General features: G+C 47.1%; 3 protein-coding genes across 3 annotated transcripts in view; 2 read left to right on the top strand and 1 right to left on the bottom strand.

The window, feature by feature from the left end:
• The window catches only part of LOC148145041 (uncharacterized), a 61,661-nt gene extending 47,317 nt beyond the window's left edge, over positions 1–14,344 (top strand). Inside the window, exon 4 of the mRNA XM_087975461.1 lies at positions 12,932–14,344. Within this exon, the coding sequence (XP_087831587.1) occupies positions 12,932–13,914 (983 nt within the window). The 3' untranslated portion in view covers positions 13,915–14,344. The remainder of the gene's footprint in view (positions 1–12,931) is intronic.
• Positions 1–24,191, top strand: part of LOC148145040 (uncharacterized) — a 60,479-nt gene that overhangs the window by 24,266 nt on the left and 12,022 nt on the right. The window lies entirely within an intron of this gene.
• LOC148145036 (uncharacterized) overlaps positions 22,934–24,191 on the bottom strand; it is a 131,954-nt gene continuing 130,696 nt past the window's right edge. Inside the window, exon 3 of the transcript XR_015751709.1 lies at positions 22,934–24,051. The gene's annotated coding sequence lies outside the window, so the exon portion shown is untranslated. The remainder of the gene's footprint in view (positions 24,052–24,191) is intronic.

The following is a 24,191-nucleotide window of genomic DNA, read 5'->3' as shown; positions in this document are numbered from 1 at the left end:
CTGTGTCAAGGAATTCCATAGATTCACCATTCTCTGGCTGAAGTTTTTTCTTTTCTCCATTCCAAAAGGTCCTCTGGTCCTAGTCTCTCTTACCAATTGAAACATCTTTCCAATGTCCAGGTCGTTAAGTATTATGTATGTTTCAATTAGATTCCCCCCCCCCCCCCCCCGGTGAGTGTAGGCCTGTTAATCAACATGAACCAGACCCTTCAGGATGAGGTACAGCAGGGATTAGGTTCAGCAAACTGAGAATGGAGGGAGAGTGTGTGGGATGGAGATTTTCAGTTTCTCTGGAATAAGGGAGTAAAAAGCGATAAATCAGAACTGATCGGATGGGCTGATCGGCCAAAGAGTGGCAGGTGGAGTTTAATTTAGAGAAATGTGAGGTTTGCATTTTGGTCAAGCAATCCAGGCAAGACTTACACAGTTAAGGGGAGTGTTGCAGAACAAAGAGACCTTGGTATGTTTTCCTTTATTGGTCAGAGCATTGAGTACAGGATTTGGGAAGTCCTGTTGCTGTTGTGCAGGACATGTGGTTAGGCCACTTTTGGAATACTGCATTCAGTTCTGGTCTCCCTGCAATAGGAAAGATGTTGTGAAACTTTGAAAGGGGTGGGAAAACTTTTATAAGGCTTGTTGGTAAAGTTGGAACGTTTTGATGTTCAGGGAGAGGCTGATCGGCCAGGGATATTTTCCCTGGAGCATCAGAGGTTGAGGGGTGACCTTATAAAAATATATAAGGGGCATGGATCAGTGCAAGGTCTTTTCCCCAGGATAAGGGAGTCCAGAACTAGAAGAACATCGGAATGGGGAAATGGGAAGTGAGTAGAAACTTTTTCACGCAGAGGGTGGTGGATGTATGGAACCTGCTGCCAGAGGAAGTCGTGGAGGCTGGCATAATGACAATATAAAAGGCATCTGCCGATATGAATAGCAAGGGTTTAGAGGGATATGGGCCAAATGCTGGTAAATGGAACTACGTTAATTTAGGATATCTGGCTGGCATCTGTCTAGGTTAGGGTGGATTAGCCATAGGATGTGCAGGTTAGGTGCATTAGTAAGGGTTAAATGCAGAGCGGTTGGGGAATGGGTGTGGGTGGGTTACCCTTCGGAGGGTCGGTGTGGACTCCCTGGGCAGAGTGGCCTGCTTCCACACGATGGAGCTTCTCGGAAGGGAAGATATTTTGCAAACTGCGCAGGTGCTCTGTGGACCAGACGGCCGCCATCCGGAGCAGGGCTCAGAGTGATATGGGCCAAGTGCTGGCAAATGGGACTAGATTAATTTCGGATATCTGGTCAGCACCAGAGTTTGATCCAAGTGTCTGTTTCTATGCTGTATATCTGTGACTCTGGCTTTCCACAAACATTTGCCACATCTTTACATTCAGTTTCTCTCTGGTGTCTATGTTAATACCTTGATGTCTCACTTTGCTCCCCCGCTTCCCGGGGACGTTAACCATTTTGTGTCTGGGTCTTCTTCAAGAAGCTGCATTGCAGGTTCACCCTGAATTGACACTCTTCCCAACTGCCCCGAGTTTGGGAAGCCTTCAGGAATTCCTCGAACCTGCTCAGGCACCAGCGGCTCCACACTGGGCAAAGGCCCTTCAGCTGCCCCGAGTGCAGGAAGGCCTTTGTCCGGGCCTCCCACCTCCTGACCCACCAGTGGTCCACATGGGGCAGAGGCCCTTCAGCTGTCCTGAGTGTGGGAAGAGATTTACCCAGGCCTCCAACTTGCTGACCCACCAGCGGGTCCACACAGAGGAAAGGCCGTTCAGCTGCCCCGAGTGCTGGAAAGGCTTCACCTGCTCCTCCCACCTGCGGAGGCACCAGGTGGAGAGAAACTTAGTTGGAATCAAGGTATGGGTTGAAATTGGTGAGTGAGGCAGTATTTCCTATAGGTTACGGCTGTAGCAAGGAACCAATTACAAAGGGACAACTCGGTGCTGACCAATAGTAGAGGAAGAGAGGCGGAGGGGGGTGGCCGTGTGAGCGCTTATTTAAAAAAAACAGCAACTTTTTCTACGTCTTTTTGGTGAGGGGGGTGCGGGGGTGGAATCTGAAGCTGTAACAAAGTTGGGTCACAATAAAGGTTACCTGAACTTACTTACTGCAAGACTCAGGCTCTCATTGAAAGTTTTGAGCTCCAAGAGGTTTTTGTTTTAAAGCTGCTCATTTTTTGCAGCCTCCTGTACTGAGTTTCCAATGTCGTGTATCAGATGGAGCAGTGAATGAGGAGCTAGTATTGTTAGAAATTGTAAATTTTACAGGGGCAGAAAAAGCAAAAACATCAAGACTGACATCTCTCTGCATTTTGGATAATTCCACCTGAAAGTTAATATCTTTCACAACACTGGGATACCGCTGAGAGTGAGCAGGTCTGATTTTGGGAAGCAAATAAAATGTGTCAATTCAGGGTGAATTGGGAATGCAGCTTCTTGAGGAAGAACCAGACACGAAATGGTTAACGTCCCCAGGAAGGTGGGAGCAAAATGAGATGTCAAGCCATTAACACCGACATTAGAGAGAAAGTGGACCTATTGACGTGGCAAATGTTAGTGGAAAGCTAGAGTCATAGAGATGTACAGCACAGAAACAGACCCTTTGGTCCAACTCATCAGTACCAGCCAGGTATTCTAAATTAATCCAGTCCCATTTGTCAGCACTTGGCCTATGTCCTCTAAACCCTTCCTATTCAGATACCCATCCAGATGCCTTTTAAGTGCTGTAATTGTACCTGCCATCACCATTTCCTCTGGCAGCTCATTCCTTACATACAGCACCCTCTGAATATAGGAGTTGCCCCTTAGGTTCCTCTTAAATCTCACCCTCACCCTGAACCTATGACCCATCCAGGGAAAAGACCTTTTCTATTTCCCCTATCCATGCCTCTCATGATTTTATAAACGGTTGTAGGGTCACCCTCAGCCTTTGAAAACTCAACAGAAAACAGCTCCACCCTGTTCAGCTCAAACCCTGACAACGTCCTTGTCAATCTTATCTGAATCCTTTCAGGTTTCACAACATCCTTCCTCTAGCAGAGAGACCAGAACTGCACACAATACTCCAAAAGTAGCCAAACAAATGTCCTGGAGAGTGCACAACGTAACCTCCCAACTCCAATCCTCAGAGGACTGGGAAAGTTTTCAAAACCCACAAAAGACAACCGGGAAAGAATGGAGGGACAAACGGATCTTTTGCGGGTCAGCTTGGAACATCAGGGTGGGGGGAATGGGAATGAAGGAAAGAAGCTGAATGTGCTGGAGCAAGGTGGAGGAAGAACAGAGGATGCAAAACCGGCTTGAAGCTGCAATGAGGAATATTGCATGTGCTGTACTTGTACCTGTTGCAGTTACTGGTGGGAATCGGGTGCATTTTAAACATCAAAACAGAAAAGCTATCTACTCCTCCCGCCTTCCCAACGTCGATCCCTCTGTCCCTCCTCACCCGGGTAACTAAGACACATACCTGAGTTTGTGGAGTCTCCTCCCTCCCTGCATTCACTCCAGTTGCTATAAGTGAATAGATTTCCCCTCCCCCCATCTCTGTCTCCCTCCCAGGATGAAGAGTTGCCCAGACAGAGTGAGATTCACTCACGGACAGGGCCACTTCCCTGCTGTGACATCAACATATCAAGAGGCGAGTCACAGTTTGCAAAACCCCTTCCCTTCAGAGAACCCTCACAGTGTGGAAGCAGGCCACAGGGCCTAAAGACTCCATACTGACCCTCTGAAGGTTAACCCACCCACACCCATTACCCTACACCTGTTGCTCTCCATTTACCCCGTCTAACCTGCACATCTCTGGGCACTAAATAATTCAGCATGGCCAATCCACCCTAACCTGCACGTGCCTGGGCACTATGGGTAATTTGGCAAAGCCAATCCCCCCGAACCTGCACATACAAATTCACCCCCATGGACGTGTGCGTGTGTTTGCACGAAAGAGAAACAAAAATCTACATCAGTATATCTCTGCCTATTTGAGAACAGGTGCCTTACTTCTGTTGTAAATATTGTTGTAAATCATAGCTGGGTGCTAATAGTTAGATGGAAGGGAGACAAAATTCCCCAAGTAGGGCACCATGAGAATCCTGGGAGAGCCCTATTTCTGATTTACTTCTGAATGAACAAACATTAAGCATAAGCACCTATTTATTTCTAATTTTGTTTCATTTTTCTTGTTTAATTCCCTGTTATGACTAAACTCTGTGCCTGGATGGTTGACAGGCTGGGAGATTGTGGGTTGGGGCATGATTACTGAATGTTTTATTGTTCCAGAAGGGGTAATAGGGAACAGGGAGATCAACAGAGGACGGAGAAATCAGGACCTGAAATCCGAGGTGACACCAGACTACCCTGTGATCAGTGCTTTGATTAGCAGTGCCAACCCTCTACCTTTACCTAGCTTCCCATCTGACTGTGCCCTTGATATTCAGGATCCAATCCTTGCCATCCTGAAGCCATGTCTCTGTAAGGAGTCTCGGATCATAATTATTCTCTTCAATGTGTGCAGTCAACTCATTCACTTTTGTTACAATGCAGCACGCATTCAGACCCACTATTTTTAGTTTCAATTTTTGTGACCTTTAAAATCCAGTTTGATTGCTGGTATATTTACTCCCCTTGTCCCTTTCTATCACTCTCTGATGTTCATTTTCCACATCACTATACTGCTCCCTGGCCTTGATTTGGATTGGCCATGCTAAATTGCCCAGAATGTCCAGGGACGTATAGGTTAGGTGGGTTAGCCATGGGAAATGCAGGGTTATAGTTTCATAGTAATAGAAGCAGGAGTTGGCCATTTGGCCCATCCAGCCTGCTCCACCATTCATTAAAATCATGGCTGATCTATCCATCAACTCAGCTCCTCCTCCCTGCATTGTCCCAAATACCCTTCATTCTCCTATCATTGCAAATACCCATTCAACTGTGTATTGAGTTTAGAGTCATAGCGATGTACAGCATGGAAACAGACCCTTTGGTCCAACCCGTCCCATGCCGACCAGATATCCCAACCCAATCTTGTCCCACCTGCCAGCACCCAAACAATATCTCTCCAAACCCTTCCTATTCATATACCCATCCGAATGCCTCTTAAATGTTGCAATTGCACCAGTCTCCACAACTTCTTCTGGCAGGTCATTCCATACACACACCAGCCTGTGTGTGAAAAAGTTGCCCCTTTGGTCTCTTTCATATCTTTCCTTCTCACCCTAAACCTATGCCCTCTAGTTCTGGACTCCCCCACCCCCAGGGAAAAGATTTTGTCTATTTATCCTATCCATGCCCCTTCTGATTTTATAAACCTCAATACGGTCACCCTTCAGCCTCTGACGCTCCAGGGAAAACAGTCCCAGCCTGTTCAGTCTCTCCCTGTAGCTCAGATCCTCCAACCCTGGCAACATCCTTGTACATCTTTTCTGAACCCTTTCAAGTTTCACAACATCTTTCCGATATGAAGGAGACCAGAATTGCACGCAATATTCCAACAGTGGCCTAACCAATGTCCTGTACAGTCACAACATGACCTCTCGACTCCTGTACTCAATACTCTGACCAATAAAAGAAAGCATACCAAACGCCATCTTCACTATCCTATCGACCTGTGACTCCACTTTCAAGGAGCTATGAATCTGCACTCCAAGGTCTCTCTTCGTGAAAATGCCTGTACTGCTTCCATGGTCAGATAATTCCATAGATTCACTACTCTCTGGGAAAAGCAATTCCTCCTCATCTCGGTCCTAAATCTGCTTCTCCTAATCTTGAGGCCTGGTCTCCCCAGTAACAGAAATGACTCGATAGGGTAGGGCTTCATCCCCACAATGCAACAAATTCCCACCTTCCATCAAAATCCCGGATGTACTTAACTTACTCACTCAGTTGCTGTCTCACCAATGCAAGATTTCATTGTAACTTCTGCTCCCATTAAGGGCAAAACATCTCTGAAAGCTGCTCTGAAACTTCAGCCTTCACAATCACACCTCTGCTTTCACCGAAGAAGATTAGAGTCATACAGCACGGGAACAGCCCATTTGGTACAACTCGTCCATGCCGACCAGATATCCAAAATTCATCTTGTCCCATTTGCTAGCATTTGGCCCATATCCCTCTGCATCTGGATGGGTACAAGAACAGTAAGGGATTTGAGGAATATGGGCCACATGCTGGCAAATGGAATAGATTGATTCCGGATATATGGTTGGCATACACGAGTTGGGCTGAAGGATCTGTTTGTGTGGTGTATGACTCCAACTGTCTTCGGTGAAAGCAGAAGTGTGGTTGTGAAGACAGGGCTTTCAGAGCAGCTTTCAAAGATGCTTTGCCCTTCCTGGGACCGGAAGAAGTTAGAATGAAATCTTTCATTTGTGAGACAGCAAGCAACTAAGTGAGTACATCCGGGATTTTGGTGGAAAGTGGGAATTCATTGCACTGAGAGGATGAAGCACTACCCTATCCAGTCACTTCTGCTGGTGGCTGAGACTAGGCCCCAAGCTTTGGGGGAGTAGGTTTAGGACAGAGATGAGGAGGAGGAGTGAGGGCTGCTGCTTTTCCCAGAGAGTAGTGTATCTGCGGAACTCTGCCCGAGGAAGCAGGCTCCAATATGATCCGGTCCTAATTCTTCACCTTGACGTACCCGTGACTGTAAACTTTGAAGTGCTTTGGTTAACTGCAAATATTTCCCACTTGTCCAACAATCCAGTGTCAGCTGTTTCAGTCATTGGGATGGTTTTGATTTGATTCTTATTAGACAATATTCATAACAATGTACGCAAGGTGATACTATATAAGCAAGTTGTAGACAATTTAAAAAGGCCGACCAAGCCACGAGGTGGTTAACAAACACAGGGCATCCCTCTTCGACTATGCACCTTGTTTGTTTACAAATTAAACACGCTTCAGATCTTTTCCTAGCTGCTTTCCGAAAATCTGGGTGCCACCAGGTTTGTGAGTGTTAACAATAATGTACATCATCAACTGAAATATGCAGCAGCAAAGAATGAACACAAACCAGTCCAGCAGGAGGCACCCATGTTTTGGTTTGAGTATTGAGGGAGTACCCTTTTTGAGACCCCTGTGATATCAGTACCATACCCAGGCTAATGTGCATTGAAACCAGATTATGAAGTGTTAACTTTCCTGCAAACTTCTGCCTGTGTGTGTCTCTCTGTAACATTTTCCAACTTGCTTCATATCTCAGTTTGTCAGCTTTTCTTTAGCCTTGGAAGGAAGGAAGGAATAATGAGGCACTCACATTCCAGAGCAACCCAAGTTAGGGAGTTGAGCCTCATAAATCCTGGCTGTGACACATTGCTGCTTAACCAAGTGTGCAAACTCGAAATACCTCTCCTTTGTTCCATTTGCAAATCGAACACTTTTCAATACAAGTTGTTTGTGTCTCTGCATGAGTCCATAACCCAGGGAAATACAACAGAGTCTTTAATAGTTGCCCAATGTGTCCTGTATGCCAAATTCATTCAAATAGGGTTTCACCTCTCGTAACCCTGGAGTAAGCAAATTCATTATTACTAACTTTGTAAAGCACAAGTGCTCTCAGCAGTATTACGTCCAGACGCTAGGACCCTGTTGGGTTCTCTCACTGGTATCTTGTGGCTGAGTAGGGAGAATTGTATCAACATTTCTAACAGCACTTTTGTCCCTGGCCAGCTTTCCTCTTTATTTTGGACACAACAAAAGCAGCAATCACCCTCTATATTTCATCTGTCAAAGGATATCGACCGGTGACCTGGCAGGACCAGGGTATCTCCTGCCTGACTCGCCAACTGTGAGGGATGGAATTAAAGCCCCATGTCAGGGAAGAATTTGTTTATCAGGAAGCATTACAGCTACAAGGCCAACCGTCTCCGCTGAGCCTGGGAAACACAACCTTAAGCAAGCAGGCACTAAGCCGAGATTCAAAATGGTTTCCAGGCTTTAATATGTGACCAAATGGCTGACCCAAATCTGATAATTCTCCCACATCATCGCAGGGAATTAAACAAGAAAAATGAAACAAAATGAGAAATAAATAGGCGATCGTGCTGAATGTTTGTTCATTATGAAGTAAACAGGAAATAGCAGTCTCCCAGGATTCTTATGGTGCCCTAATTGAGGAATTCTGTCCAACAAGTTGAATTGGAAGCAGTAGCTTTCGGAGTGCAGCTCCTTCATCAGGGGATTGTGGAATATAAGATTGTAAGACACAGAATTTATTGCAACAGTTTATAGTGTGATGTAACTGAAATTATATATTGAAAAAGACCCGGATTGTTTCAGTCTCTCATCTGTTCGAATGACCATGATAGTTTCAGTTCTTTCAAATGTAAATCACAAAACCTTTTAAAATAGTGAAATCCTCAAGTGAACTTTACCAATTGGTGTCGCGTCAGCCCAGATAATGTATTGAAGGTGTGAGCTCCCCTGTGTGAGACTCTGTGCCACAATGGTTAAACTGACTTACAGAATCTTACATGGATTCATGCAGTTTTTGAGCAAAGTAAGACATAATTCTGCAGGTACAAACAAACTTGTGCGTGTGTGTGTTTGTGTCTGTGTGTGGGGGGGGGGGGGGGGGGGGGGGGGGGGGGGGGGGGGGGGGGAGGGGGGGAGAGATGTATATTTGCAGATACATTCTATGTGCATTTTTAAAGGAAAAATCTGCAGGCAGTCAATACATGTAATAGTTTGTAAATTCGACTTTGGAAACATAACCAGTCTGACTCCAGATTGGGATACAGGCAGACTCTGACCTCACACCTTTAATGCATTGTCTGAGCTGAGATAAGACATAGGAGCAGAAGTAAGGCCATTCAGCCCATCGAGTCCACTCTGCCATTTAATCATGGCTTGAGCTTTTGCTGTAAAACCTTGTTATCTTGAGAAGGTGACAACAAGATGTTCTGGGATTTACATTGTAATGAGACTTACAACCTATTTGAAAAGGTGGAAGACTGAACAATCCAGCTTTATTCAATATACCATTTCAGTGGCAGGACACTGGACTGTTTTGCTCTAAATTGTGTCTTAGGATCTTATCCTCCACAACCACCTGATGAAGAGGCAGCACTCAAACAGTTACTGCTTCCAAAGAAGCCTGTTGGACTACAACCTGGAGTTGTGATTCTAGAATCTGGTTTCTAGTATCTGCAGTCCTTGTTTTTACGTAGTTGATTTTAACCCTACAATGAATACTCTTGCAAGGATGCCTGCCTTGAAGAAGTTTTCCTCCTCTCTCTACAAGAATCTCAAGGAATCCCTCTCCCATTGCAACTCCCAACACGTTTCCTCTGCCCTGAAGCTCTTTGACCATGTCCTCAAACAGACTCGCGACCACAGCCACGTTTGTTTCCTTGGTGCCTGCCTCTGTAATCAACTCATCCGACACAGACTCCGGACCACCTTTAAACCAGCAGAGTTCGGATCTGAACCCTGCAGACACTCTGCCTCTATTCCTCATGAAGGGCTTTTGCCCGAAAGGAAGATTTTCCTGCTCCTCGGATGCTGCCTGAATTGCTGAGCTTTTCCAGCACCACTCTAATCAAAAGTGGATTGGCCATGCTGAATTAGGGTGGATTGGCTATGCTAAATTACCCATAGTGCCTAAGGATGTGCAGGTTAGGGTGGATTAGCCGTGCTAAATTACCCATAGTGCCCAGGGATGTGCAGGTTAGATTGGATTGGCTGTGCTAAATTACCCATAGTGCCCAGGGATGTACAGGTGAGGGTGGATTGGCCATGCTAAATTAGGCATAATATGCAGGTAAGGTGCATGACTCAGGGATAAATGCAGGGGAATGGGTGTGGGTGGGTGACCCTTGGGAGGGTCGGTGAGGCCGAGTGGCCTGCTTCCACACTGTGGGGATTCTCTGAAGGGAGCGGTTTTTTTGGAAAGTGTGTCCTCCTCCCCGTGTGCTGCAGGCGCAGTGCAGCGTCCCGCCATAGGCCATGCCCCGCCCCCTAAACCGTCACTTTTCGTCGCCCCGCCCCTAGTTCCTTTGTGACGTCGCAAGGCGGATGTGGCCCTGTCAGTTTCAAAGTGAATCTCCCGCCCTCTGGCCGACTCTTCATCCTGGGAGGGAGACAGAGATGGGAGGAGGGGAAATTGGTCACTTGGAGCAACTGGAGTGAATGCAGGGAGGGAGCAGACTCCGCAAACTCAGGTATGTGTCTTAGTTACCCGGGTGCAGAGGGACTGAAGGATAGAGATTGGGAAGGGGGAGGGTTGGATATCTTTTCTGTTTTGATGTTTAAAATGCAACCGATTCCCACCAGTAACTGCAACAGGTACAAGTACAGCACGTGCAATATTCCTCATTGCAGCTTCAAGCCGGTTTTGCATCCTCTGTCCTTCCTCCACCTTGCTCCAGCACATTCAGCTTCTTTCCCTCATTCACATTCCTCCTCCACCCCCTCCCGATGTTCCAAGCTGATCCTCAAAAGATCCGTTTGTCCCTCCATTCTTTCCCGGTGGCGTCCATTACTCTTGTCTATTTCTTGCCTTATTCAGCCTTGTGCGTGAACAACGTGTTAGCGTATATCCTCTTTCACTGCCAGCTGCTTCCTTGTTTGCGAAAGCAACATTTCCTCCCATTTTTCGCCGACACTGAGCCTTCTGACCTCCTTGATTGTGTTTTTTTTTGTTTTTGCAGAAGCAGCAAACAGATGCTTATAACTGTTTGTACGAGCATGTCTAGCTTAACCTACACCCCCTCCCCTCACAGCATCTTATCTGTTTGATCTGTACCATCTGCCATTGTTTGCAGGCACATTTCATGTATGCACATTTTAGCTATACTAAAATGTGCATACTAACACTGCTTTAACCATATCCCACAGGGGTGACCCTACAACCTTGTATAAAGTCATGTGGGGCATGGCGAGGGTAAATAGACAAGATCTTTGATCTGGGATTGCTCATAGGTTTAGGGTGAGATTTAAAAGAAACCTAAAGGGCAACTCCTATACACAGAGGGTGGTGTGTGTAAAGAATGAGCTGCCAGAGGAAGAGGTGGCTGCTGGTACAATTACAACCTTTTAAAAGGTATCTGGATGGGTATATGTTGGGAAACATTTAGAGGGACATGGGCCAAGTGCTGGCAAATGGGACGAGATTGATTTAGGATATCTGGTCAGCATGGACTGAAGGGACTGTTTCTGTGCTGTACATCTGTGATTCTGGCTTGCTACGAATGTTTGTCACATCTGTATGTTCAGTTTTTCCCTGGTGTTGGTGTTAACGCCTTGGTGTCTTATTTTGCTCCCCACATCCTGGGGACATTAACCATTTCCTATCCGGTTGTTCTGATCTGGACTGCTGTCTGGATCTTCGGATTTCTGGGATTGGTCAATAAACACACCTGGAAGTGACTGTCAATCATACAAGCAATAGTTTATTCTTTGATATGGCCTGGACGGTAGACTCTGATCAGCCCAGAAGGATGAGATTAGATTAGATTCCCAACAATGTGGAAACCGGCCCTTTGGCCCAACCAGTCCACACCGATCCTCTGAAGAGTAGCCCACCCAGACCCATCTCCCTCTGACTAATGCACCTAACATTATGGGAAGTTTAGCATGGCCAATTCACCACATCTGCACATCTTTGGATTGTGGGAGGAAACCCACGCAGACATGGGGCGAATGTGCAAACTCCACACAGCCAGCCCCCCAAGGCTGGAATCGAACCTGGGACCCTGGTGCTGTGAGGCAGCAGTGCTAACCTCTGGGCCACCGATAAGTACTCCTAGAGTGCCAAAATAATCTGCCGACTTTCAGAGTTTGGATAGAACTTATGTACATTGTTTAGAGTTAGAAATTGAGCATGATCACATAGTTACAACCAATCAGATCCCGCAAGGTCCTCATGCATTTTTGACAGCCTAGGGCGGCACGATGGCTCAGTGGTTAGCACTGCTACCTCACAGCACCACGGTCCCAGGTTCGATTCCAGCCTTGGGTGACCTTGGGCAGGTTGGGCCAAAGGGTCTGTTTCTGTGCTGTGTGACTCTAATTGTCTTCAGTAGAAGCAGAAGTGTAGTTGTGAAGGTTGGATGTTTAGAGCATGTTTTGCCCTGACTGGGAGCAGAAGAGTTTGACTGAAGTGTGTTGGTGTTAATGCCTTGATGTCTCATTTTGCTCCCACCTTCTCGGGGTCGTTAACCATTTTGTGTCTGGTCCTTCCTCAAGAAGCTGCATTGCAGGTTCACCCTGAATTGATACTTTTATTTTTGCTTCCCAAAATCAGACCTGCTCACTCTCAGCAGGATCCCAGCGTTGTGAAAGATATTAACTTTCAGGTGGAGGTATCCAAAATTCGGAGAGATGTCAGTCTTGATGTTTTTGCTTTTTCTGCCCCTCTAAGATCCTGAATCAGCACCTTCAGGAGAATTAGTTAGAGCGGAGTGAGAACAGAGGGGGAGAGAGAGTGGGATGGTGCTTTCAATTTTGTGGAACAACAAAAGAATATTCCACAAAATAGAATTGCTTGTTCAGAATTTCTACCCTGCACTGATCGTGATGACTTTTGTAATCTCTTTTTGCACAGTATTTGAAAATCTGAAGACTGAAGTTTCAAAATCAACAGATGAAGGGCTTATGCCCAAAACATTGACTCTCCTGCTCCTTGGATGCTGCCTGACCTGCTGTACTTTTTCAGCGCCACATTTTTCAACTGACTCTCCAGCGTCTGCAGTCCTCACTTTGATGTCAATGTCTGACAGTCACTCAATCCATCGGGAACACAACGGTTTTTGACTGTGATTTCTGTGAAAGGGATCAACGCTTTATAGTTCCTGTTTGAGGACGTTTTCCGCATCAGTGGGACTGGACGAGAGACTCCACTGTTGCAGCGCACTGTGCGTGGAGCCAGAAACAGTAATACGGCCTGGAAAGGGGATTTCACGGCAGGAAGGGGCTCTGCACGTGTTTGTGAGCAGCTGAAGCTGTGGCCATGGAGAAACCTGAGGAATCCCGCCCTGTGGAGGAAGCGTGGAAGTGTGGCGACTGTGGGAAAGGCTTCCGTTTCCCGTCTGTCCTGGAGATTCATCAGCGCAGTCACACCGGGGAGAGGCCATTTCCCTGCACCGACTGCGGGAAGGCCTTCAGCACATCCTCCCACCTCTTGGCCCACCAGCGGGTCCACACCGGGGAGAGGCCGTTCACCTGCTTTCAGTGTGGGAAGGGCTTCTCCTGCTCCTCCAACCTGCAGAGCCACCAGTGGATCCACAGGGGTGAGAGGCCCTTCAGCTGCTCTCAGTGCGGGAAGGCCTTCAGGACATCTTCCTCCCTGCTGACCCACCAGCATGTCCACACGGGGGAGAGGCCGTTCACCTGCTCTCAGTGCGGTAAGGCCTTCACCTCCTCCTCCAAACTGCGGACGCACCAGCGGGTCCACACGGGGGAGAGGCCCTTCAGCTGCCCCGAGTGCGGGAAGGCCTTCAGCACATCTTCCTCCCTGCTGAGGCACCAGCGGGTCCACACCGGGGAGAGGCCGTTCACCTGCTCTCAGTGCGGGAAGGGCTTCACCTTCTCCTCCTACCTCCAGACCCACCAGCGGATCCACACGGGGGAGAGGCCCTTCAGCTGCCCCGAGTGCGGGAAGGCCTTCAGCACATCTTCCTCCTTGCTGACCCACCAGCGTGTCCACACCGGGGAGAGGCCGTTCACCTGCTCTCAGTGCGGGAAGGGCTTCACCACCTCCTTCAACCTGCAGAGCCACCAGCGGATCCACACGGGGGAGAGGCCCTTCACCTGCTCTCAGTGCGGGAAGGGCTTCACCACCTCCTTCAACCTGCTGACCCACCTGCGGGTCCACACGGGGGAGAGGCCATTCACCTGCTCTCAGTGCGGGAAGGGCTTCACCTACTCCTCCAAACTGCGGAAGCACCAGCGAGTTCACGTGCCATTGCAGGGGGATTGAAGGAGTGACGGCCGAGTGTCATTATCGATTGGACTATCAGCCCGGTTCCGGGGACTCTCGGGTTCGAATCCCGCCACGACAGATGGCAGAGGGAGGGGGTGGTGCGGGGGAGAAAGCCCCCATCTGATTCACTCTCTCCCTTGTGAGGGAAGGGAACAGCCATTGTGGGAAAGGATTCACTCAGTCGTTCCAGCTGCATCCTTTACCCAGTCTGGCCTACACGTGATTCCAGACCCACAGCAGTCTGGTTGACTCTACACTGCCCCTTCCTGGCAAATGAGCGGGGAGAAACTTACTTGGACACAGGGTATGGGTTGAAATTGCGGAGTGAGGCAATACTTCCTCCGGGTTACGGCTGTACCAAGGATCCGATTACAACGGGACAACTTGGTGCTGGCCAATAGTAAAGACAGCGTGGTGAGGAGGGGAAGTGTGGTGGTGGTGGGCGGGGGAGGGGAGGTGTGGTGTGTGTACTTTGACCTTGAGCTGTTCAAAAGGCAGATACTTTTTCTCTGCCTCTTTGCTGGGGGAATCTGAAGCTGTAACAAAGTTGGGTTGCAATAAAGGTTACCTGAACTTGCCACCGGGCTCAGACTCTCATTGAAAGCTTTGAGCTCCAAGAGGTTTTGTTTTAAAGCTGCTCATTTCGTTCAGCCTCCTGCACTAAGTTTAGAACATAGAACAATACAGCGCAGAACAGGCCCTTCGGCCCTCGATGTTGCACCGACCTGTGAACTATTCTCAGTTCGTTCCCCGACACTATCGCAAAATCAACCACGCGCTAATCTAAGGATTGTTTAAATCTCCCTAATGTGGCAGAGTTGACTACCTTCGCAGGTAGGGCATTCCACGCCCTTACCACTCTCTGCATAAAGAACTTGCCTCTGACATCTGTCTTAAATCTATCACCCCTCAATTTGTACAGGTTGCAGGGGAACTCCATTTGCCACCTCTCAAACCAATTCTGCAGTTTAATCCAAGTCCCCCTGCAACCTGTAACATTCTTCCAAACTGTCCAGTACTCCACTAACGTTAGTTTCGTCTGCAAATTTACTAATCCATCCACATATGCCTGTGTCTCAGCCATTTAAAAAACGACAAACCGCAGTAGTCCCAAAACAGATCCTTGTGGCACACCACTAGTAACCGGACTCCAGGCTGAATATTTTCCATAAACCACCACACGCTGCCTTCTTTCAGAAAGCCCAGTTTGTAATCCAAACTGCTAAATCACCCTCAATCCTATGCCTCTGCATTTACTCCAACAGCATACCATGTGGAACTTTATCAAAGGCTTTTCAGAGGTCCATGTACACCACGTCAACTGCCCTACCTTCATCTACCTGCTTGGTCACTTTCTCAAAAAACCCAATGAGGTTTGTGAGAGACGATCTGCCCTTGATGAAACCATGTTGACGATCTGAAATCAAATTGTTGTTTGCTGGATGATTATAAATCCTATCTCTCATGTTCCTTTCCAAAAGCTTTCCTTCAACAGACGTAAGGCTCATTGGTCTATAATTACCTGGGTCATCTCTGCTGCAATTCTTGAACAAGGACACAACTTTTGCAATCCTCCACTCTGGTACTAAACCTGTAGACAATGACGACTCAAATATCAAAGCCAAAGGCTCTGCTATCTCCTCCTTCGCTTCCCAGAGAATCCTTGGATAAATACCATCCGGTCCAGGGCACTTGTCTACTTTCACTCCTAGAATTGATAACACCTGTGTGCAACTAACCTCGATCCTTTCGAGTCTAATATCTCGTACCTCATTCTTCTCTACAATATTCTCCGTTTCCTGAGTGAAGATATTCATTAACACGTCTCCAATCTCCACAGGGCCCACACTCAACTTCCCACTTCTGTCTTTGACTGGCCCTACTCCTACCCTAATCATCCTTTTATTCCTTACATACCTATAGAAAGCTTTAGGGTTTTCCTTTATGTGTTAAAGACTGCTCATGTCCTCTCTTTGCTCTTAACTCTGTTTAAATCCTTCCTACCTGATCTGTAACTCTCTATCGCCTCATCTGAACCATCTTGCCTCATCAACACATAAGCCTCCTCCTTCTTTGTAACAAGAGATGCAATTTATCTTGTAAACCACGGTTCCCTTACCTTATCACTTCCTCCCTGCCTGACAGGGACATACCTGTCAAGGACACACAATATCTTTTCCTTAAACCAGCTCCACACTTCAATTGTTCCCATCCCCTGCATTTTGCTACCCTATTCTTTGCATCCCAAGTCTTGCCTAATTGCATTATAATTGCCCTTGCCCCATGGATAACTCTTGACCTGTGGCATGTTCCTATCCCTTTACATCGCTAAATGAAACCGAACTGAATTATGGTCACTCTCTCCAAAGTGTTCACCTTCCACTAAATCAAACACCTGGCCTGGTTCATTACCAAGCACCAGATCCAGAGTGACCACCCCTCTTGTCGGCCCTTCGACATACTGTGTCAGAAAACTCTCCTGCACACACTGGGCAAAAACTGATCCATACAACGTACTAGAGTGAAAGCATTTCCAGTCAATGTTGGGGAAGTAAAAGTCCCCCATAATGACCACCCTGTTTCTTTCACTCCTACCTAGAATAATTTTGCTAATCCTCTCTTCTCCCTCCCTGGAACTCTGCGGAGGCGTATAAAAAAAACTCGAAGCAGTGTGACCTCTCCGCTCCAGTTTCAAACCTCAGCCCACATTAGCCCCTGTCCTTCCTACTCTCATCCTCCTGTGCACTACAGCTGCAACCCCCGGTTCCCATCCCCCGCTGAGCTAGTTTAAACCCACCCGAATAGCACCACCAGGTGAGGGGGTGTAGTGGGGGAAATGAAGGGGAACATTATACAAATAACTAACAAGTGAGGTAATCGGCTTATGATAGGATGGGAAAAGGGAGGCGTGATCCCGCAACTTGTAAACTGAATAAGAAAGCTAACATGCTCTGTTTCGGCGCGCATTTCTGCTTGATTGCAGAAGAGTCCGATACTTGCAAGACTATTATAAATTGTTCTTGTTTCGAAGGCTTTGTCTCAGGCTGATTGATTTGGTGCGTTAGTTCTGTTTGTCACATTTCTACCTAGGTCGTTGGTACCTTCATGGACCATGACTTGTGGTTGGAAGCCCTCTCCCTTCAGGACCCCAAAGATACGATCCGAGACTTCACGCACCTGGGAGGCAACACACTAACCGCGAGTCTTGTTCGTTCCCAACAAGCCTTCTATCTGACCCTTTAACTATTGAGTCCCCAAAGACGAACACTCTTCTCGTTTCCTTCCTTCCCTTCAGGTGCAACAGGGACAGTTCTGTGCCAGAGACCTGGGCCCCAGTGCATACCCCAGGTAGGTCGTTTTCCCCCCTCAACAGTACCCACTGACTGATACAGCAAGAAGGAAATACAAATAAGTCGTCCCTCCTCTCCCAGGAACCTCTGCTGTCTGAGTTCAAATTTAAAACCTCAAATCAGTGACTCCCCACTCCTGGGATGCAGCTGCCGCTGAAAAACAGAAAATGTTTTTTTTGTGGTTAGCACTGATGCCTCACAGCGCCAGAGCCCTGGGTTCAATTCGGGAGGGCGGGCTTTGGGGCAGGGCGTGTCTCGTGAGAGGGTCGCGTGCTAATTGGCGAGGCTCAGCGGGCGGTGCAGCCCGTCTCGCCTGGAGGCACGCGGTTTTGTGGGAGGTTGCGCAGGGACCACGGTGAATGCGTGGGGTTTGGTGCGCAATGGGGTGAGAGGTTTGTTTCCCAGAGGCGGGGCTTTGTCCCGAATGGGCGTTGTTTATGAGCTGCTTTCGGAACGGACGGGATTTAGGTGTCGCCTTGGCCGAGGAGGGGGCGTGGCTATCCCAAAACCGGAAGTATGCCGTGGCCTGTTTCCTCCGCTGGAGCCTCGGCTGCAGCAAGTAAGGTCAAGCTTTATCAATATTTCCTTTTAGAGGTTGTATTTAATAACCAGTAATGGCTACTCAACATCATCAGAAAGTCCCAAAATGCAATTCATTTCAATCCAGTGCAGATATACACTAAGAGTTAATTTTCTACGGGATTCAACAGCCTCAGCACTAAAATGGTCTCACAAGGGAACGGCTGTGAATGTTATCACTTGGGGTCCTGTTCACACAGATTCACCGATGCTGAGGCAAACGTTCTTAATTGCCTTACAACATCCTGTTATCACTTGGTGAGCCCAGGTGTCCCTATCTTTAAGTTCTCTCCTCTTTCTGAGGCTTCCTGTCTGTTTATTTTCTAGTGCAGTAAATGTACTTAATAATTCAGCATTACATTTTAGTCTGAATGTTTAAAGGCAAGTTTTAAGGCTATAGACATTATCACCCAGATGCCCACACCCTCATGCCTCCCTTTGATTGCACCACGATCACTGAAAGAGAAGGCTAGTCCAAACGAATGCCCTTCAAGGTGGTCCAGCCATCAACATCCCGTAGAGCGGCACCACCATCTTCGCAGCTCATCTGGTCATATTTATCATCACCATTGACACGTGTGGGTGAGCCATCAGATCGCAAAAGGAACATCTTCTGGGGCAAATCTATATCACTAAGGGACTTCATAAGCCGAGCAATTAAATACCTAACAATACCAATACCTAACAATACCAATACCGACAAACAGACATAGCTAAAATTTTTTTTTAAATTCCTGATGAAGGGCTTTTGCCCGAAACGTCGATTTTGCCTGTCCTCGGATGCTGCCTGAATTGCTGTGCTCTTCCAGCACCACTAATCCATTGATAAGCCAATTGTACCATCAGCCCGATCTGCAGTTTCCCCAACTGGTCCCTTCAGTCATTCTGTCAAGGAATACCTGGATCTCTTCTTGTATCTTAGTAATATTGCCAGTGAGATTGGGAATGCCCGTAGTGCATTTATCTTGGACAATGGTGCAGACCTCACCCTCCTGGAGGAGTATATCGTCTAAGACATACCGATTCTGCACAGAGTAAAGACACAGGTCTGATAATCCCAGTTTACTCTGTTCCAGAGCCTCTTGAGTCTTATTTCCTCGAAAGGTCAGGCCATCAAAGAGGGAATTGCGGTTCTGTTGACTTGTCACCCCTGCCGATCCTTCCAACCTCAGGGTACTCTGGATTCCCCAGCCTATCAGGTGTCCTGTATTGTCACCCAGTCCCTTGGGATCCTTCCAGTTGGAGCAAGGCTGGCTGAGACCGACCGCTGCATCCCCCTCAGATGGAGGTTCCATCGACTTGTCCACTTGCCATGACAAGGTACTGTTGTGGGAACAAGGGCTCTGATAGTGACGTTATGAGGGACATCTTTGCCATCAAGGACAAGGAAATTGGTAGCTTTACCTTAGCTGAAGAAATAATAGTCTGGTTTGGTGTATATTAGGGAGAGTTTGTCAAAATCGATTACTGAAATGTTACAGCAGGAAGTCTGGTCAGGTCAACAGGAGGAAAGGGTTGACGTTTTGCAAGAGGAGTTGCTTGAGCTCTGTAAAAAATGGGCCAAGTGACTCGAGCACTCGCACTGTATGGGAGACAATGGTCCTCAGAATGCTGTTCCCATTGGGCTCTCCCTTAGCTCTATTGTACATGGTCTTGGTGACAGTATCAGGTTCTGAAAAGAGAAAAGGCCTTTCCATTCACAAGGGAAGGGTTCCGTTCCAGGTCCATGTGCCGCATAAGGCCTGCTGTACCCCAGCCTCTGTTACACCAGCTGTTTGTATACACAGACCAGAGGTATTGGAAAGTGATATCTCTCTGCGCAGGGTCGGCAGCAGGACGTCTGATGAATAGAATGGAATCCGGGACTGGGGATGGGGCAAGTAAGTCATCTCCCGATAGAGATGAGTAACATACTACTGCCCCTGGGGTGAAGAGCGTTCTGTGGGCCTGTATCAATAAGTTGTTTGTGGATTGAGGAGTTTTCCCTGTCAGGCTTCCCTTTTCTCGAGTCGGCCCGTCCTGCAAAAAGGGATGGTGTTCCTTGGCGTCCTTAAAATATTTACCATAATAACGTGGTTGAGCATTTTTATCCTCACTTGGCTTGCGTCTGCAGGTAAAATTAAAAAAAATGGTAATGACATGGTAACTCCCACTGATTTCTACTGTCCAGATGGACCATCTGGTCTTTCTGATGTAAGAGTCCATTGCAATAATCAATCTTCATCACGTTCCACACGTCAAAGGCGTCTGGTCCGGTGCACTGGATGACATCTCCTCAGCATGGGTGGTGGATAATCTCTGATTATTCCTGGTTGCATCCATACTTAGTGGCTTTCCCCATCAGGATGTTGTACGTGATCAGAAAGGTGAGGAGATAAGCGATCCCCCACATGTCCCTCCTCTTAGTTCAAGTGTCTGTAATAAGATTAACATTAGAACAACAGCAAGATTCAAAAACCCAAATGGACAGAGTCACTCCTTTTGTTGGGATTCCAGGATTCTCTCCTCCTCTTCCCCCCTTTTGATTGGTGCGGTCAATCAATTTACAATGGTGCAGGTGGACCCAAGCTGAGCACCCAACGACTGTGACCGCTGTAGGGGTGAGAAGTAAAACCTGGAAGGGGCCATCTCAACGAGGATGGAGAACTTTGCCAGTCCAGTTCTTGACAAGCACCAATGAACCAGGCTCTACCCGTGACGAGGCTGAAAGGGAGGGAACATCGCTGTAGGCCGCACGCTCCTGGGAGTGAAAGGCACGCATAAAACTAGTTAGAGCAAGAACATAACCAATCAGTGCTTCGGTCATGTGGTGGAAGTGGACTGAGAAGGGAGCCGAATCGTTCCAAGGGGTACGGAAGGGGTGATCAGAGAGACTCTCAGCTGGAGACAGTCGTGTCTTGCTCGCAGACATGGATCGCATCTGGAATAAGGCCATAGGGATTAGCATAACCAGGAGAGGCCAGACTCTGCCATTAATTTGGCAAGTTTAGTCTTGAGTCTGGTTAAAACATTGAATAAGGCCGGCCGCCTGAGGATGATAAGCACCATGCAGTTGCCGACAAATACAAAGCTGGGAACAGAGTTCTCCGTTAATATTACCTACAAAGTGTGGACCATTGTCCGAGCTAAACAAACTCTTCACCACAGTCTCAGCAGTAGCGTTAGGAGGAGGGTAGGCTCCAATCCACTTCGAAAAGACATCAACAATAAGAAAAACATATTTATAGCAACTCAACTCATTTCTCCAACTCAATGAAGTCCAGTTGAAGTGTCTCCAAGGGACCCTCCAGCAAGGGAGTTCTCGTAGAGATACTTGAACTAAGAGGTGGGGGATCGCCTACCACTGACCTGTTTGATCACGTACAACATCTTGATCGGGAAAACCACTGACTGAGTATCGATGCGATCTGGAACGATCTGAGATTATCCTGATGTCATCTGGTGCACCAGACCAGACGCTTTCAACGTGGAGTCGCTTGAGCGATGGCGTGAGCTGCCAGAGGAAGTGGTGGGTGCTGGTACGATGACTGGCCAGGACAAGGTACTGTTGTGGGAACAAGGGCTCCGATAATGACTTTATGAGGGACATCTTTGCCATCAAGGACAAGGAATTTGGTAGTTTTACCTTAGCTGAAGAAATAATAGTCTGGTTTGGTGTATATTAGGGAGAGTTTGTCAAAATCGGTTACTGAAATGTTACAGCAGGGGGTCTGGTCAGGTCTACAGGAGTAAAGGGTTGATGTTTTGCAAGAGGAGTTGCTTGAGTGTTGTAAAAAATGGGCCAAGTGACTCGAGCACTCGCACTGTATGGGAGACAATGGTCCTCAGAATGCTGTTCCCATTGGACTCTCCCTTAGCTCTATTGTACATGGTCTTGGTGACAGTATCAGATTCTGAAAAGAGAAAAGGCCCATAAATGCGCTAGGGAAGGGTTCCATTCCAGGTCCATGTGCCACATAAGGCCTGCTGTACCCCAGCCAGTGTTTCACCAGCTGTTTGTATACACAGACCAGAGACATTGGAAAGTGATATTTCTCTTCGCAGGGTCGGCAGTAGAAATTCTGATGAATAGATTGGAATCGGGGACTGGGGACGGGGCAAGTAAGTCATGTCCTGATAGAGAGGAATAACATACTACTGCCTCTGGGTGAAGAGCGTTCTGTGGGCCTATATAAATAAGTTGTTTGTGGATTGAGGAGTTTCCCCTACCAGGATGTTGCCAGGACTGGAAGGGTTCGAGTAATAAGGAGGGGCTGGGACTTTATTCACTGGAGCACAGGAGTTTGGGAGGTGACATGATTGAGATTGATAAAATCACGAGGAGTGGAGGTCAGGTGAATAGCAAAGGGCTCTTCCTTAGCGTAGGGTAGCTCAAGACTAGGGGGCATATTTCTTTAACATGAGAGGAGAGAGATTTAAAAGGAACCTGAGGGGCAACGTTTTGACAGAGGGCGGTTTACACGTGGAATGAACTTGCTGAGGATGTGGTCAATGCAGGTACGTTTACAAAGTCTAAACGACATTTGGATGGGTACATGAATAGAAAGGTTTAGAGGGATATGGGCCAAACGCAGGTAAGTGGGACTAGTTTAGTTTGGGAATCCTGGTCGCCATGGATGAGTTGGACCGAAGGGTCTATTTCTGTGCTGTCTACCTCTCTGAACCAGAAGTGATCTTATTGAAACCAGTAGAATTCTGAAAGGAGCTTGACAGGATTGATGCAGATAAAATGCTCCTTTGTGGTGGGAGTCATAGAATCCCAACAATGTGGAAACAGGCCATTCAGCCCATCTATTCCACACTGGCCCTCTGAAGAGCATCCCACACATACCCACCCCCTTACTCCGTATTTCCCATGGCCAATCCACCCTAAGTTTCACATCCCTGGTCACTATGGGTAATGTAGCACAACCTATCCACCCTAACCTTTACACCCTAATCTGTAAATTACCTTCTCAAAAATGTAATTTAAACGTAGAGTTTTTCTCTAAGAAAAATGTGAGTCTGACTCAACATTCGGGCACAGACAGAATTCACACTCATTGTTAGAAAAGCTCTGCATTTGAATGACATTCTTGAGAAGGTAACAAAAAAGAAGTTCTGGGATTAACAAACCAAAGAGCAGAAACCTATTCTAAAAGATGAAGGATTTAATCTAAAACTGTTTGATGTGTCACATTTCCATGACGCTAGACTCCTTTGGATATAAATTGTGATCATGATCTCATTCTCCACAACCACCTGATGAAGGAGCGGCGCTCCGAAAGCCAGTGCTTCCAAACAAACCTGCTGGATTATAACCTGGTGTTGTGTGATGTTTACTTTGTCCGTGGGAAACACATGAGTTGTAGCACTGGTAACAGTTCTTATTTTGTGATCTATTCCAAGTGCAATTTCTCCTCTGTGCAGGCACGGGTGAACAGTTTGTTTATGTGCTTTGTGCGAGATCAGGCTAGCAGCTTTTAAATCCTTATGTGAAGCAACAGAAGTAAACTGTTGATCAGCAATTGTATTCTGAGAGTGGTACTTCCAGCTCTGGTAATCCTGTTGCATCAACAGAGAGAGGGTGAGGATGTCACATCTCAAGAGCAGACAGAAAAGTTATTTCGATTGTTGAGTCGGTTCCTCACTCAGATGAGACTGGATGTTGCTTTTAATGGATCATAATTAAATGCTACAATGAAACACCTTAAATTCAAGGAATTTTGAAGGGGCAAACGAACAGTAACTTTGAACAGAGATGTTCTTCCATTTCTAACCTTGGTTGACCCATATGAAGCCTTTTTACTGATAGCTCCACAATCATGTTCCTGCTGGATTTTTTTCAGGACAAACAATTTCTGGTGGGAGAAATTCTGCATCCTGGGAAGGCGGGGAAATGAGAAAAAAAGCTGTTAAAAGCATTTGAACTGTGGGCCCACGAGCTCTCGTGGGAGCAGTACATTTGCCAAAAACATTTCGGAGGAATTGTGTGTAACAGTTGGACCGAAAATAGTTTCCCCACTGAACGTTAAACAGGTATTGAGAACGTTGCGCATTATAGATTGTGTTCCTGAGGACCGGAGGAGGATTGAATTTGCCAACGTGAACCACACTTTGCAGAGAGAGGAATTTTCTCCAGATGGAATAGGTTGATGGAAGTCAACAATTGTCAGATTATTTCATGAAAATAACAGCTAGTATGGGGATCCCAGAAGAGGGGCATCTATAATGAGCACACAGAAACAAACCCTTCAGTCCAGGCCAACCAGATATCCTAAATTAATCTAGTGACCCATTTGCCAACATTTGGCCCATATCCCTCTGAATTTTTCCTATTCATGTCCCTATCCAGATGCATTTTTT

Source organism: Chiloscyllium plagiosum, unplaced genomic scaffold, assembly GCF_037043375.1.
Source record: "Chiloscyllium plagiosum isolate Xiang-an unplaced genomic scaffold, Cpla_swu_hap1 HiC_scaffold_27, whole genome shotgun sequence".
NCBI lineage: Eukaryota > Metazoa > Chordata > Chondrichthyes > Orectolobiformes > Hemiscylliidae > Chiloscyllium > Chiloscyllium plagiosum.
The sequence above is the reverse complement of the archived record's forward strand: the minus strand, read 5'-3'. Positions and strand labels throughout refer to the sequence as shown.